The sequence below is a fragment of the Bubalus kerabau genome, chromosome 10 (genome assembly GCF_029407905.1).
Source record: "Bubalus kerabau isolate K-KA32 ecotype Philippines breed swamp buffalo chromosome 10, PCC_UOA_SB_1v2, whole genome shotgun sequence".
Classification (NCBI taxonomy): domain Eukaryota; kingdom Metazoa; phylum Chordata; class Mammalia; order Artiodactyla; family Bovidae; genus Bubalus; species Bubalus kerabau.
This window is the reverse complement of record NC_073633.1, coordinates 97,860,264-97,872,270: the sequence shown is the minus strand read 5'-3', so window position 1 is coordinate 97,872,270 and position 12,007 is coordinate 97,860,264. Positions and strand designations below refer to the sequence as shown.

The following is a 12,007-nucleotide window of genomic DNA, read 5'->3' as shown; positions in this document are numbered from 1 at the left end:
AAGTCTCCTGCGTTGACAGGTAAATTCTTTACCACTAGCGCCATCTGGGAAGTTCCTAACCTAACAAAATAAAGTATTGTCTCAGCTCCCCTGATAGCTCAGTTGGTAAAGAACCTGCCTGCAATGCAGGAGAACCCAGGACGATTCCTGGGTTGGGAAGATCCACTGGAGAAGGGATAGGCTACTCACTCCAGTATTCTTGGTCTTCCCTTGTGACTCAGCTGGCAAAGAATCCACCTGCAATATGGGAGACCTGAGTTCAATCCCTGGGTTGGGAAGATCCCCAGGAGATAAGGCTACCCACTCCAGTATTCTGGCCTAGAGAATTCCATGGACTGGATAGTCCATGGGGTTGCAAAGAGTAGGACATGACTGAGCAGCTTTCACTTGAAACCTGAAACCCTCAGCTCTGAAGGGATGGATTTAATCCATACAGCTGCATGAAACCCTCCTTTCCTTTTCACATGACTTATAAAAGTTCTATAAAACTTCTAATTTTATTTCTAGGACAGTATAAAATCCCCCTAGTTTAGATGATCAGACCTAGTCTCTTTCCTTTTTTAAAGAAATGAACACGTTAGTAAGAGACTGTTTCCAAGGAGGACTTCCACTTCTTGCTCTAACTGGTTAGCAGACTGGTCCTTCTGCAGTAAACAACCGCTAAACCCAGCAAAGTGTCGGAGGTCTGTTTTCAGATGTTGGGTAACAGGAAGCACGACAGTTCGATGCTAAGCAAAGGGCAACTCATGGGATGAGCCCAGGGTTCCCCGTCGCTGTTTTCCGGGAAAGAATTTCCTGAGTGCAGCACAGTATGCTAGAGTCTTGGCTGAGCACAGCAGTCCTGCTGAGCTAAGCAAACCCAGATTTGAGTTTGGGGCAGTGGAAGCAACTGGAATTCACAGGGCAGGGCTCTAGAGAGCAGAGGGCTGCCTGGGGCACGAGGAGGGAACAGAAGTGTGTCTGGTGTACCCAGGGAGTCCTTGGCCGGGTTCATGTGCACATTTACGTATCGAAACTGTGTGAGATTTATCAAAAAGTGGTGCCTTCAGGGTTGAGGATCAGACAGAGACCAAAGGTCAAGCAATCCTGAGGGATACTGGGGATGCAGCCCAGCCACAGTGGAAAGGCCGCCTTAATAACACCCTGAGCATTCAGAAAAGTCACAAGAAATCTGTATCTTTGGGGCAAATGCTATGATTTCAAATGGAGTTGGTAATTTAAATAAATAAAGGTCTAGATGGTAAATATTTTAGGCCCTGTGAGCCATTCAATCTCTCTCACAGCTCCTCACTTCTGCTGTTATGGAGCAAAAGCATTCATAGATAATGTGTAAATGAACGGGTATGGTTTTGTTCTAATATCACTTTTTTTTTTTTTAAACAAGGGCAGAGGGCTCGATTTGGGTCATCACTGTAGTTTGCCAACATTTACTCTAGGGTAAGATATGCAGATGACACCACCCTTATGGCAGAAAGTGAAGAGGAACTACAGAGCCTCTTGATGAAAGTGGAAGACGAGAGTGAAAAAGTTGGCTTAAAACTCAACATTTAGAAAACTAAGATCATGGCATCTGGTCCCATCACTTCATGGGAAATAGATGGGGAAACAGTGGAAACAGTGTCAGACTTTATTTTGGGGGGCTCCAAAATCACTGCAGATGGTGATTGCAGCCATGAAATTAAGACGCTTACTCCTTGGAAGGAAAGTTATGACCAACCTAGATAGCATATTCAAAAGCAGAGACATTACTTTGCTAACAAAGGTCCGTCTAGTCAAGGCTATGGGTTTTCCAGTGGTCATGGATGGATGTGAGAGTTGGACTGTGAAGAAGGCTGAGAGCTGAAGAATTGATGCTTTTGAAATGTGGTGTTGGAGAAGACTCTTGAGAGTCCCTTGGACTGCAGGGAGATCCAACCAGTCCATCCTAAAGGAGATCAGTTCTGGATGTTCATTGGAAGGACTGATGTTGAAGCTGAAACTCCAGTACTTTGGCCACCTCATGCGAAGAGTTGACTCATTTGAAAAGACTCTGATGCTGGGAGGGATTGGGGGCAGGAGGAGAAGGGGATGACAGAGGATGAGATGGCTGGATGGCATCACCGACTCCATGGACATGAGTTTGGGTGAACTCCAGGAGTTGGTGATGGACAGAGAGGCCTGATGTGCTGCAATTCATGGGGTCGCAAAGAGTCGGACACAACTGAGCGATTGAAGTGAACTAAAGGCCTACTTTAAATCTACCCTGAGCCAAGAGCTATCAAGGAAATTTCAAGGGAAGTTGAGTTTGAAAGTTGAGTCCTGCAGTAGTTAGAGGAACTGGGGAACATTTCTGACCTTACAGAAATTCATCCAATGAAGTGGAAGACCAAGCCTATGCAAGATCAAGGGGAGACAGTTTGACTCCCACAGAAATTAATTCTGCAGAGGAAGATCAAATCCAGAATGTCTTCAGTCTTTCATCACAGAGGCATACAAAGAAATAGGAAAATAGTACCCATAGTGAAAAAAAAAGTTGTCAATAGACAGTAATCTCCAAATGGTCTAGAAGTTGGATTTGGCAGTCAAAGCCTTTAAAGCAGCTATTATAAATAAGTTTAAAGAACTAAAGAAAAATGTTGTTAGAATGAGTGAATATAAAGGCATCTCAGCAGATGAGTAGAACCTATAAAAGAATCTAATGAAAATCTTAGAGTGAGAAAGTTGAATAATTGAGATGAAAAATTCACAGGATGGGCTTAAGAGGAGAACAGAAGATGACAGAAGAGAGAGTGGACTTGAAGACAGATCAATAGGAGAAGAGATAGAGAAAAACATACCTGAAAAGTTAGTGGCATAATGTTCCCAAGTTTAATGAAACTATTAGCAAACATATTCAAAATCTTACACATCAAGTAGGATAAGTTATAAGAAAACCACATCTAGACATACAATAGTTAATTGCTCAAAACGAAAAACAAAAATTTCATAACAGAATAAGAATTACAACCAAACTTCTCATCAGAACAACAGGGACAAAAAGACAAGATACTGAAGAAAAAAAAGTCATACTCAAATTTCATGTCTAGTGCGAAGTATCCTTCAAAAACAAAGATGAATAACAGACTGTTTTGGAGCAGCTCTGTCCAACAGAAATATAGCGTAGGCTGCATATGTACTGTTTTACACTTTCTAATTGCCCCATTCAAAAACCTTAAACAGGTGAAATTCATTTTTAACAACATATTTTTAAACCTGGTATATTCTAAAATATGACCTCTTTAACATGAAATCCGTATAAAAATTATTAAATAGATTTTTTTTACATTTTTATATTTTTTGAAATCTGGTGTGTATGTTATACCTGAAGAACAGCTCCGTTTGGTCTAAGCACATTTTAATAGTTACCCGTGTCTGGTGGCTACTATATTGGAATCAAATAGCCTAGTTTTAGGTCAAAGAGAAAGGAGAATGGACAAGTCGCTCTGTATCCAGTTTGTTTCCCAATCTGTCTTACACATAGCATTTAAATTAACCTTTCTAAGATATTTACCAGTTCAGAAGGCCTGAAGAGGCCACCTACTATGTGGTAAGGTAAGTTCATCTTTTCATTCATTCATCTATTTACCCAATAAACATTTACTAAATGCTAGACCCTTGTCTACTAGTTGGAGGACATCACAAGAATAAAATCCAGTCCCTTTCCTCACAGGCTAATTGACATGATAGCCCCATTAGCCAACCAGTTCATTATCATTTGGTAAATGAGTGTAGGTAAGATACCGTCAGCATGCAGAGGACATGGGTGATGAGGAACCAGTGGGATTAGTGGGAGTTGGGAAAGGGTGCCCTACATCAGAGTTCTTCACTGCAAGCAACAGAAATGGACTCTGGCTAACACAAGGGGGAAAGGACTCTCTGGCTGTGGGGAGCCCCTGAGGACTTAATTTTAAGCAGAGCTCTGGCGTGGGCATTTTCAGGTTTTAAGCAGACCACACTGGCATAGTAGGTTGGACCACAGATTTAGAGGGGATGATGCTAAAGGCAGGGAGATAGATAAAGTGAAAGTCGCTCAGTCATGTCTGACTCTGCAACCCCATGGACTACACAGTCCATGGAATTCTCCAGGCCAGAATACTGGAGTGGGCAGCCTTTCCCTTCTCCAGGGGATCTTCTCAACCCAGGGATCAAACCCAGGTCTCCTGCATTGCAGGCGGATTCTTTACCAGCTGAGCCACCAGGGAAGGGAGATAGATAAGAGACTGGTAATTGTCTGAATGAGAGACTGAAGGGCTGAACCACAGCAATGGCTGTGGAAACAGAAAGGGTAGTTTTAAGAGTTCAAACTCTGAAATTCAGGACTGTCGCTGTTCCAGCCCCTCCTTTTCTAGTGCACTCAACTCAGTGCCACCCTCTTCAGATGAACAGAGCCTGACTCATGGTGACCTGGACATGCCATTTCTGCCCATTGTTCCCCGAATGCCTTTGCCCCTCTGCTTTTTTGGCTAGATTCCTCACTTCTTGTTTAAGATGTAGCTCGTGACCACCTACCACTCAAGCCCTGGATGGTCTCTTAACAACCTAACTCTCTGCCCGGGTGCTGTCATTGTTTTGTGACTAACTTGTCACAACAGGTTAAAGAGCTTGTAGACACGTGAGTCGCTCAGTCGTGTCTGACTCTTTGTGACCCCATGGACTGCAGCCCGCCAGGCTCCTCTGTCCATGGGATTCTCCAGGCAAGAGTAGTGGAGTGGGTGGCCATTCCCTTCTCCGGGGGATCTTCCTGACCCAAGGATCGAACCTGGGTCTCCCACATTGCAAGCAGATTCTTTGCCCTCTGAGCCACCAGGAAGTTTATTGTTGTTTCAACGTCACTGTCATTAATGACAACCACCGGTAGGCTACTAGGGTCTACTGATGCTTTCTCTTTCTCCCGGGTACTGTCAGGCCCTAGAGTGGGGTCCCACACAGTACCCTGTACGTGTTCCCGATGATGCTGACCCCCGGCTTTGTGGGACACACGGGGGTCCGGGTGTGGCTGGTAGCATCCATCACCAGACTCCTGCTCAGTGCAGACTTATCCATCTCCCTAAAGCACATTTCTTGAGTCACTCTCTACTCATAAGCTTCCCATGGCCCCCTGAAATCTTCTTCTCAGATTTAAGATCCATCGGTCCTTTCTCCCCACATTTCCCCAGTTATCATCAGACTGACTTCTTCAATGGCCCAGAAACAAGCCCCACGAAGGTCTGATTCTTAATTGTCACTGAGGCTGACCCTCGTTCCAAGGGTGTCCGTCCTTTTTCCTTCTGGTGGTTCAGAGCCAAGTGAAAAAAGTGCAAGTGTTAGTCGCTCAGTCATGTCCGACTCTTTGTGACACCATGGACTGTAGCCCACCAGGCTCCTCTGACCATGGAATTTTCCAGGCAAGAGGACTGCAGTGGGTAGCCATTCCCTAGTCTCCAGAGGATCTTCTGACCCAGGGATTGAATCCTGGTCTCCTGCATTGCAGATGCATTCTTTACCACCTGAGCCACCAGGGAAACCCTGATATCTTTCAGCGAAGAATGTCTTTCAAATCCAAAGTCCTGCTCAATCCCTGATGGTTCTAGCCCTTGCAGATCTCTCTGTGGCAAACTTTTGCAGCATTTCTGGTGTGTCCTCCAGCAGGCAGTTATTCCCAAATTTGTTGTGTTTGCTGTTCTGAGCATCTTCACCTCTACAGCTAGATTGCGAGCTGCCTGATCTCTCAGTATCTCAGTGCCTAATACATTTCTGGACACCTAGGGCTTGTGAATGCATAGTAAGAGGTTGCCATAAGGCCAATCTGTTTCTCAGGCCCTCATCTTCTCCGTCAACTGCATTCTCCACACCCACATTTGAGTGTTGTTAGGGAAGTCGAGGAAGAAGCTTCTCTCTGCAATGGCAGCCCAGAAACTTCAGCGAGGTTTTGAGTGGCTCTTGGTCAACCCTGTTGCTGATGGTGAGTCATTGCTCATTTGTGGTGAGTCTAAGCCTCACTTCATGATTCATGTTCTAAAAATGGGGTGAGGTTTTTGCAGAGAAGCCAGTTCTGGTCTGAACGTGGCCTCATGGTGATCAGGTTCCTCTGTGGGCTCCCAGCTCTCCTGAAGGTCAGGCATCTCAGGGTTCCCCAGATGTGGCTGGTTTGTGGCAGACACCTAGAATCGATTTTACAGGGTTAGGATAGGGTGTTCCTGGTACTCAGTGCTGTCCCTCAGGCTTTCTTGAGACTTCTCATGATCTGCAAAGAGCTCAAGTCTGGATCTGGGATGGACTAGAAAGGGGAGATAAATCTTCCGGGCTCTTCTTTTGTTCATACTTCTGAGTAGGTGTCTTGGTTTCTCGGCCAGAATGCGCTTGCATCCAGGAAGAGGGTGTTGAGTGTTTGACTCCACTTAGCATCTGGGAGAACTGCTCTAAGAAGGAGTTGAAAAGGGAAATCACTATAAAATCTGAATGGGTCAGTGACAGAAATGGGGTGGTTTCACGAAATTTCCTTTCTGATCTCAAAACTTCCACTAGTAAGCCATGTACCATTGTGCAAGTCGTTTACCTAGAGGAATGATGGCCATAGCTGGCATTTTTAAGAGTTTGGATTAGAGCCTGGCACACACAGTAAGCCTTCTGGAAACTCACCTGCTATGATCATCACCATTGTTACAGAGCATTCTTTAGCACCAGTGCTATGCACTTGATGTCTGATATCTTACTTAATCCTTACAATATTGATGTGTTTTGTTTTTCTTGCTGCACCGGGGTGAGCTGAGGCTTACAGACTATACATGATTCAAATCCAGATGGTGGGACTCCCCAGCCTATCTCAGTCTCTGTTGTTGTTCTGCCTGACTTCCCTGGGCCTCAGTTTTGGTTGTTTTGTTTTGTTTCTTTGTCTGTTTTTTATCTGTAGAAGTTGAAAGCTGGGCTACTGGTCTTTAAAATCTCTGAGTTCTAAAATTTCTAGCTGTTTTGTCCATTATCTTCACCCTTTTCCCTGTCTTTCTCTGCTTCCCCTCACCCACCCACTTTCATCCGTGAATTTCACGGGATTCATCATCACGGGATGGACGGGATATTTTCCCCATTGAGCTATGAGGCTGCATGTGTCAGCATGTGGACTTGTACTGTGGCTTTGTGGTGGTCGTTGTTGGAGCTAGTTTACACGCTGCTGTTGTTGGAGAGAGGGAATCTGACTCTTCAATTTTACTGTCTTAACTTGGCCTGCAGCCATTACCACACTGAGCAATGCTAGCATTTGACGGGTTGGAGAGAGGCTTATGGAGGAAGCCCACCAGACTCAGCTCTTTGGGTCTGTGAGCTCTACATGGTTATCTGGTGAGATCTGGTTGGAGCAGTCGTTCTCCAGGCTCTTTGCACATGTCTGGTCCCATGACTTGTAAGGATCTTAGGAGAGGAACTTGAAAGAGAACTTTCAATTCTCTGCACAGCTTGGATTCCCTTGCAGATGTTCAGTGAGGAGTTTCACCAATCATTTCATTATAGTTCCATTGGAATTGATGTCTGTAGAGTGCTTCCGTTGGGGGATAGTCTATATATTATATTCTCCAGTATTTTTGTTTGTGGCTGTGAGCCAAAGATCAGAGTGCTTTGGCATCAGAAGACCTGGGTTCAAGTGTTGCATCCGTCACTTCCTAACTTGGAGCATCTAATACACCTGCTTGTGATGACCTCTACTTGACTCATTTTTGGTGGTCTCTTACTGTGGAATAAGAAGAATCTATGTCACTATCCTAGGATATGTGAATTCTTCCACTTAGAAACCTGGAGGAAACATCTAAGGAATCTTAGGGTACCATACAAAAGCCTCAAAACAACAGAAGCTTTGGATAAGTCGCTTAACTTCCCTCAGCCCACATTTCTTCATCTGTGAAAGAATTATGGTAATAACCTGTCTTACCCAACTACAGTGTCTATTGAATCAAAGTATGGTATGAAAATAGGTTTCTGAAAATTATAGATTCTATAAGAAACATTATTTAATTTTAGGAAGTATCATGCAGCAAAATTAATTGTTGTAATTACCAAAAATACAAAAGCTATTAAACATTTCTGTTCTGGTTATCCTCAGCATAGAATATTTACTGCAGGTAATAACCTGTAGTAAAATTTCAACATTTTCTTTCTATCATGCACCAGCTAGAAGGCTATGAGTTAAATTGTTCTAGACTAAAATGGATATTGAGTATCCAGTTAATAAGAACTGATACTGTTCAAGGTGGATAGTAACTCTTATGTGGAAACATTAATTTTGTATTAATTCTGGGGATTAATTAATTACATTAATTTTGCATTTTCAGATTTTACTAATTCATGGCAAGATCAAGAGTTAGATTCCCCTCTTGCACTATTAGTGGGAATGTAAATTGATACAGCCACTATGGAAAACAGTGTGGAGATTCCTTAAAAAATAGGAATAAAACCACCCTGCAGCACAGCTTGCAATAGCCAGTACATGAAAGCAACCTAGGTGTCCTTCGACAGATGAATGGATAAAGAAGTTGGAGTACACATATACCATGAAATATTACTTAGCCATCAAAAGAAACGAATTTGAATGAGTTCTAGTGAGGTGGATAAACCTAGAGCCTGTGATACAGAGTGAAGTAAGTCAAGAAGAGAAAAACAAATATCATATGTTAATGCTTATATATGGAGTCTACAAAAATGGTACAGATGAACCTATTTGCAGGGCAGAAATAGAGACACAAACAAGAGAGCAGTGGGGGAGGAGAGGGTGGGACGAATCGGGGGAGTAGCATGGAAATATATACATTACTATATGTAGAGTAGATAGCTGGTGGGAAGTTGCCTGTATAACACGGAGCTGAACACACAGTGCTCTGTGACAGCCTAGACGGGTGGAATGGGGGTGGTGGGAGGCAGGCTCATGGAGACGTGTGTGCTTATTCACACTGTTGTATGGCAGAAACCAACACAACATTGTAAAGCAATTATGCTCCAATTAAAAAAAAAAGTTGTAAAAAAAAAGTCATTAATAGTACAAACAGTATTAGAAGTTTATTAAGTATCCTTCCGTGGAACATAATTGCACCATGAGTACAGGCTACCCTTTTACATGCTAATTCAAATCGACCTAGAATGCAAATGTGTTTTTTTAACTCATATTTTCCACTAAAGCAAATATGCCCTACCCCCTTACTCCAAATGAACAAAATAAATCCATTTCTGTTTTTCTTGACTGGTAAATTGTGCTCAGAGATACCATCTGGAGATGGTTGGGTTTCTGCCAAAGGTTTAAATCAGGCTTGCAAAGAGCTACCTGCCTAAGGCAAGACACCACACTGATTTAATAGGAAAGAACGTGCTTTTATTTTGCCATCTGGTAAAGAAAAGTGAAAGCTCTTTGAAAAATGCTGGTATTAGTTTTACAATGATGGTATTATATTATAGATAAAAATTAGTTTCAAAATATAGTAATTGGGAACATTTGAGTATCTGTTTGCTAAAATGTGTGTGATTATTTGTAAATCTGTCCTGATGCTGGGAAAGATTGAGGGCAGAAGGAGAAGAGGGTGTCAGAGGATGAGATGGTCGGACGGCATCACTGATGCAATGAACAAGAATCTGGGCAAACTCTGGGAGACGGTGAGGGACAGTGAGGCCTGGCGTGCTGCAGTCTGTGGGGTCGCAAAGAGCTGGACACGACTGGGCAACTGAACAATGGCAACAACATTTGTAAATCTTATATGAAGGTACACGCAGAGATCTCCATGCTCATGAAAGATATTTCTACATGAGAAGTGAGGGCAAGACAGGGACAGAGAAAGGGAAATAGGTTGGAAATGACCCAGGTCTCCTGGTGGACATTGTGGCAAGCCCAGATCTGTGTGGACTGGTTATAATGTGATGGTTATCCCCTTTTAATTTTTATTATTTTTTTTTAAACAGATTTCTGCTTGGCAGATTAGCCAAAGGCAAGAGAGGCTACTCTGTTCGTGTTTTGCATCCACGACAGACCCCAGGCCCACGTCCACTGTGCTCCCAGACCCCCACCCAGCCCCAGACATCGCTCTGGGGTCTGCCTGAGGCCTGCAGTGTGAAGATGCCCAGCACCTTCCTAGCATGACGACCCTGGACCATGTGATCGCCACCCACCAGTCCGAGTGGGTCTCCTTCAATGAGGAGCCACTCTTTCCCGTCCCTTCTGAGGGTAAGGAGAGCTTTCATTGCCTACGTGGAGAAATTAATGAAGGACCACACCTGTGTGTTGTGGCTTCTATTGGAGCGTTCTTTCCAGGGGATCTTTTATTTAATGTTTTATTTATTTATTTTTTGGCTGTTCTAGGTCTGGGTTGCTTTGCATGGGCTTTTTCTAGGTGCGCCGGGCGGGGGCCACTCTCTCGATCAGCCTGCAGTATGCGGGTTTAGCACTGTGGTGTCTTCTCTTGCCGTGGAGCACGGGCCCTCGGAGCATGTGGCTTCCATAATTGCAGCACGGAGGCCGGTTAGCTGTGGTGTGCAGGCTGTCAAGTGCTGGCTCAGTAGTGCTGGCGCATGGGCTTAGTTGCTCCATGGCATGTGGAGTCTTCCCGGACCCGGGGATGAAACCTGTGTCCTCTGCATTGACAGGCAGATTCTTATCCATTGTGCCACCAGGAAGTCCTCAGTGGGATATTGATAAGGAAAAAGTCAGTTTATCACCTTCCTCAGATGCAGATGTTTTTCACTTAAGAGGCTCAAAGGAAGCATCTTAGGAATCTCAGAGCTCCCAAACAAAGACCTGGAAACACCAGAAGCCCCCAAAGACCTGGAAGAACCAGAAGTATTAGCTGCTTTCTTCCAATGAATGTAAACTTCATATTTACCAAGTCCATGGAATATAGAGTCTATGGAATTCTCCAGGCCAGAATACTGGAGTGGGTAGCCTTTCCCTTCTCCAGGGGACCTTCCCAACCCAGGGATCGACCCCAGGTCTCCTGCGTTGTGGGCTGATTCTTTACCAACTGAGCCACAAGAGAAGCCCAAGAATACTGGAGTGGGTAGCCTATCCCTTCTCCAGGGGATCTTCATGACCCAGGAATCAAACCGGGGTCTTCTGCATTACAGGCTGATTTCTTTACCAACTGAGCTGTCAGGGAAGCCCTGAATATAAGCTTCCTATTTACCAAGTACTTTACACTCAGTCTTTTTGGTTATTACTCTCCACAGCCATTTGGATTGTTTCAGTTTTCAAAGGATAGTTGTCAAAAAGAGTGACAGGCACTAGAACCAGATCCCTTGGGCTGAAATCCTGGCTCCGTCATGGATGTGGATAATTGGGTGGATGATTTGTTTACCTCCCTGGGTGGTAGTTCATCTGAGCAATATGGATAATCAGAGTGCCGACCTGAGGGTGGCCGTGAGGATTAAGTGATTAACATATAAAAAACCACTTACAACAGTGATGGGCAATGCAGAGAACTCAGTAATTGTCACTCGTGACCATGGTGAAGGTGGCCAGGTTGACTTCTGTGGAACTGTGCTCGAGGGTGAAGATCAAGGTAGGATGCAGGAGCTTTTTACAGAGCTTTGTCAGCTGGTTCTGTTCCATGGCCACTGCTACTGCCACCTGAATCATCCCAGCTCCATTTACAGCACTTGGAAAGCAGGGTTTACAGGTGTGCTGTCCAGCTTGCTAGCCATGTAACTGTGGAGTCCTTAAAACACGGCTAGTCTGAATTGAGACGCACTGTAAACTGGGCTTCCCCAGTGGCTCAGATGGTAAAGAATCCGCCTGCAATGCAGGAGATCGGGATTTGATCTCTGGGTCAGGAAGAGCCTCTGGAGAAGGAAATGACAGCCCACTCCAGTATTCTTGCCTGGGGAAATCCCACGGACAGAGGAGCTTGGTGGGCTACAGCCCATGGGGTCAAAAGAGTTGGACATGACTGAGCGACTAACACTTTCACTTCAAGAAATGTGAAATATCCACACTAAATTCCGAGGACCTAGTTAAATGTTTCATTAACAATTTTTTATCACTTAAATG

General features: G+C 44.3%; 1 protein-coding gene across 4 annotated transcripts in view; it reads left to right on the top strand.

Moving 5' to 3' along the window:
* STON2 (stonin 2) overlaps nucleotides 1–12,007 on the top strand; it is a 172,496-nt gene that overhangs the window by 33,476 nt on the left and 127,013 nt on the right. For all 4 annotated transcript variants that reach the window (XM_055538821.1, XM_055538819.1, XM_055538820.1 and 1 more), the window contains exon 2: nucleotides 9,928–10,189. In XM_055538821.1, the coding sequence (XP_055394796.1) occupies nucleotides 10,102–10,189 (88 nt within the window). In that variant the 5' untranslated portion in view covers nucleotides 9,928–10,101. The remainder of the gene's footprint in view (nucleotides 1–9,927; nucleotides 10,190–12,007) is intronic.